This window comes from Spermophilus citellus (assembly GCF_964194105.1).
Source record: "Spermophilus citellus genome assembly, chromosome: 6".
Lineage (NCBI taxonomy): Eukaryota > Metazoa > Chordata > Mammalia > Rodentia > Sciuridae > Spermophilus > Spermophilus citellus.
Genome location: NC_138187.1, coordinates 138,929,251 through 138,934,085, shown reverse-complemented (window position 1 = coordinate 138,934,085; position 4,835 = coordinate 138,929,251). Strand labels below are relative to the sequence as shown.

Sequence of the window (4,835 nt, the reverse complement as noted above, 5' to 3'; positions counted from 1 at the left end):
CCAAGTCTGCTGCTCCCGGTAGCCCTGTTTTCATGAACGACTGGGCACACTCTTCCAGTTTGCCATTCCCTCAGACCCTAAGCTTGTAGAGTTTGGGGCTGAGAATCCTCAGCGGCTTTTACTTGCCCTCTGGTATCCACTTCCCCGTAGGTGGTGCAAGAGACCTCAGCAGTCAGCCCTGGTGGGAGCGGTAGTTCCGCTTGCGGGACCCGCACCACCTCTGATTCCCTCGGGCTGGCTGAAGCACTCACAGGAGAGCTGGGAGGGGCCCTTACAGGAGAGCTGGGAGGGGCTCTTAGAGTTTTCTCGATGTGTGGAGAGGCAAGGCTATGGGATCACACACCTGTTTCAACGAAGTTATCTCCTCCGCAGCAGTCTGATGACACGGTTTCCCTTTGCCGGGAGACTAATTCAACGGGTGGGTCCTTCTCTCCCAAGCCCCGTTTCAAACCTGTGGCCACTACTTATGAAGGCTCGGTAGGCATTTACCTTCATATGATGAGAAGGGCTGACCAGTTGTTTCAGCGGGATGAATTAATGCTGAGTCATAGCTGTTTGTCTGCGGGAAGCAGGTGACCAGGAGTTTGAATTCAGCGGGTCAGAGCTCAGTGCGTGTTCTCGGATCACTTGGATTTTAAATTGTCGCTCATCTTATCAGCTGTTTCATATAATTCGGCAGTTCATTCGCGAGGTCAAGAGTCTGCTCTATGGTGCTCCACGGGAGGCGGCGGCAGCAGCGGCGGCGGCAGCGGCGGCGGCCTTCGGGACCCCCGGGGAGGGGGTGCGGGTTGGGGGAGGGGAGATGGCGCCTCAGGGCCGCGCGGTCCGGGTACCGGACACGCAGGAGAGCGGGCGGGGTGGGGGAAAGAAGTTGAGATCTAAATTTAGAGACTGAGCTTGGGAGGAGAGACGGCTGGGGAGAAAGAAGCAAGGCGGAAAGGCGGAGAGGAGAAGGGGAAGGAGAAGGAGAAGGGGCTGAGGGAGCCGGGCCACTCGGGCTGCAGCCTTACTGCTCGCGCTGAAGTCGTGCTGTACTCCCTTCACCTTGGCTGGATTAGTGGCTGATTCACTCCACCTAGGCCCCTTTCTTGACACGGTGCTGGGTTTTTGTCGACAGATCTCCTTTAATGATCTTTACCTCATCTTTTCAGACACCGCGGCGCGGGGCTCAGAGCGGCTTACTCACTTCCCGCCGCCATCTTCCTACATCCATGTTTTCTTTTTCTACTAACATTGTGAAGAGTTTCCAGGTTGGAAGATTTTGCTTTTCTTGTATTTACTCAACGATGTAAATGAGGGAGAGACAGGCTTAGTTTTATGTACTATAGTTATCTTTCTTTTTAGTGATCTAATAATAGGTTGTATATTTCAAAATGAGTAAAAACGTTGATTTTAAATATTCTCAGAAAGAATAAGTATATGAGGTGCTTCATTAGTTTGACCTTAAACCACATCAAAATACCACATTTTACCCCATAAATATGTACTATTATTATTTGTCTATTAATAATTTTTAAAAAGTGTTGAGTTCTAGAGGGAAAATGATCCCTCTGACTGTAAAAGAGAAAATGGATTCTAGAAATGGAATAGTTGTTTCTCCTGACTAATGATGAGTTCAGGTGAGAAATGACAGGTGCTTAGAATAAGGCTGGTGTGGAAGGAAGAGATGTGCGTATGTTCAAAACTTCATGTGTAGGGTCAGGAGGATCTGGGGATGAGTTAGATAATGGGAGGACAGGCATTATGTTAACTACTGAGTTACTGGATAATAGGGTAGATAAAGTCATAATAGACACAGAAGGAGCAGGGGTTAGAGAAGACTGTGTGCTGGATTGAGAAATTCCAAGAATAGACTAGAAATGACTGAAAAAAAATTAAAAATGATAAAGTTGTCATTAGATCATTTATTTTATATTTTATTTTGGTTACTGAAATAGCATTCTAATTCCTAGTCCCCTCTCTCAATTATAAATTGCCACCCAAACAGCTCTATTTTAGTTTGATACCTCAAAACATATAAAACTGAGTGCCCAATTAAAAAGTATCTTCTTGGGCTGGGATTGTGGCTCAGTGGTAGAGTGCTCATTCAGCATGTGTGAGGCCCTGGGTTCCATGTAAAATTAGAACACAGAAGGCATTGCTTCTAGCAGAAATAAACACAACAAAATACCCTGAAACTTACTCCTTTTCAACTGGGTTAAATATCCCTCGATATTCTCTCTCAATATCGAGTACTAATCTCCATATGCATTTACCACAAATTAAAGTGCCTTCTTTATGTTACATAATAGACTTTTTTTTTTCCTTTCCCACTGCAGGTTCTAACATAAGCAAAGCATTCTATAATGCATTCTAGAAAACACCATACTTGGAAGGCGGTGCCGCAGACCTTGGAGCTGAAAGGAGTAACAAAACATGCTCTTAATCGTCATCCCCTTCCAGAGCAACTGGATGAAATTTCCTCTACTAATGATGGCCATGAAAAAGACACAAGTTCCCAAAGTGAGTCTGACTTCACTCAAGAATCACCTTTAACATCAGGCAACACTGGGAATTCAGGATCTGCTTTTCCAAGTTATAGTGGCACAGGGATCTCTACAGAAGGCAGCTCAGACTTCTCCTGGGGATATGGTGAACTTGATAAAAATGCCACTGAAAAAGTCCAGGCCATGTTCATAGCCATTGATGAGCTCTTATATGAGCAAAAGTCAAGTGTGCATACCAAGAGTCTACAAGAAGAGTGCCAACAGTGGACATCTAGCTTTCCTCACCTCAGGATTCTGGGTAAACAGATAATTACTCCAAGTGAAGGTTATGGATTATATCCTAGATCCCCATCTGCTATTTCAGCTTCACATGAAGCAGCCTTGTCTCAAGAAAGAGATTCAGCAATATCCCCTGGTTTGTGTGCTGTGGAAAGAGAAGAAGAAGAAGGAATAGTTGAGGAATACCTAGCTTTCGACCATCCAGATATGGAAGAGGGATTTCATGAAAATAAATCAGAAGCAGCTACAAAGGAACAGAAATTAGTGTGCCCTCCCATTGCTCCATTTTACTCCATGAAAGAGGACATTCTTGCTTATGTGTTTCGCAAAGTGTGGAGCCAAACTGTGAGCTGTTTGGAGCCATTGACACGTAGTTACTGGGAGGGATTTGCTTCTGATGATGAGAGTAATGTTGCAGTCACCAGACCAGATTCAGAAAGTCTCTGTGTGCTGAGTGAACCACATACTTTGGTGTTACCTCCAGTGCCACAGTCCAAGGTGCTGTCTGTCACCTCGAATCTGATGAGTCTCTGTCAAGCAAGTGATCATCAGCCAAATGCGAATGATCTCTTGGTTCATAGGATGCCTCTACAGCCAAGAAATCTCTACCCAATTGACAAGCTCCTAGATCTTGATGACAAACTACTTATGAGGCCTGGACCCAGTACCATCTTTTCATCCCGAAATTGGCCAAACCGAGCCTTGGAGCTTAGTACATCATGTCTGTCATATAGGAGACATAATCCCCCACCACGTATCCTTCCTCCAATCAGCACAAGCCACTCACGCACCGGAACACCAAGACCTGTGGAAGAAATCCTCAGAGGATCACAAGTCCCTTTGGCAGTTGACTGGCTCTCCTGTCCCTCACCAATCCCCCTGAGACGAAATAATCTGCTGCCACCTATTGGCACAAGTGAAGTGAAACACCTGAGCCCTGTGGGGCCACAAAGGCAAATGAAACCCCATGGTGATTCCAGGGGAGCCCGAAGTGCAGTGGTGGATGAGCCTAACCATCAGCAGCCTCAAGATAGGCCCAACACAACTGGGTCATTTATACCAGAAACACAGGATCATCTTTCACATGCACTTGAGTACCCTCATCAAGCCCGACCCAGTACGGGATCTGCAGGTCCTCATTTGCATGCCTCTACAAAAATCTCAAAGCAGAGGTGGCCAATCTCTAAAACCAGGCAGGGACCAGAAGGCAAATGAGAAGAACGTATCAGGCTGCAGCAAACATGTGGGAAGACTTCAAGAATCAGTGTTCGACCATCAAATGATGGAGAGCGTGTTTACAAGATCAACTAGAATCCATCCATTAAGTGTTACTTGAATGCATTCTAGAAAACACCATACTTGGAAAAGAGATAAAGCTCACAGCTCTGGGCTCAAAGGACTCATAGTCTGCATAGTCAAATCTATTAATATATTTGTCTTTTATGGTAATTGTCTTTTATGGTAATTTTCTATCCTTTTAAAGAAATAGTATTCCAAGATAAGGGATGTGTGAGTTAAAGAGGTAGTAAGTGACTGCTATTTCAATTTTACTACTGAAAAGTTTTGATCCCTTTGTTGATACCCTAAACATTAATTTCTATTTTCTCCTACTTTTCATAGATAGCTTTTTATTCCATTGGAAAATGTGTGAGGTGATTGATTTTATAGTCAGTTATACTGTTTCCTTTATCTCTCTATTTGGATACTTTAGATCATATGACCTATCTAAAATAGGCGTTAATATCTGTTAATGTTCTGTCTTTCAAAATGACCTCTTAAATTCTCAAAATTTTTCAGATTATTTTGATAGTGATATGTTAAAACTACTTTTTTTAGACTTGTAATAAGGCTATGAATTTACCTGATATTTGGTCAACACATTGAAATAAAGCTAAACCTTCCATTTTTGTCTATTTTATATATTTCAATTAAATTTTATAATTTCTTCAGGATCATTTGGAACAATCACTTCTAAATCTGTTTACGGCAAAACAAGGCTAAAGGCATTCAGACTTCTAGAGGGACCTTAAAAAGCCCCTGAATTTGTCATTGTTAATGAAGTTAATTCAA

General features: G+C 43.5%; 1 protein-coding gene across 1 annotated transcript; it reads left to right on the top strand.

Annotated features, from left to right (window-relative positions):
• Positions 1-2,345: 2,345 nt before the first annotated feature.
• On the top strand, positions 2,346-3,980 carry LOC308651900 (primary cilium assembly protein FAM149B1-like; the record flags this gene model as incomplete). The annotated part of the gene is made up of 1 exon (XM_081299481.1): positions 2,346-3,980. The coding sequence occupies one exon, from the start codon at positions 2,346-2,348 to the stop codon at positions 3,978-3,980; it is 1,635 nt and encodes a 544-aa protein (XP_081155607.1).
• Between the last annotated feature and the right edge of the window lie 855 nt (positions 3,981-4,835).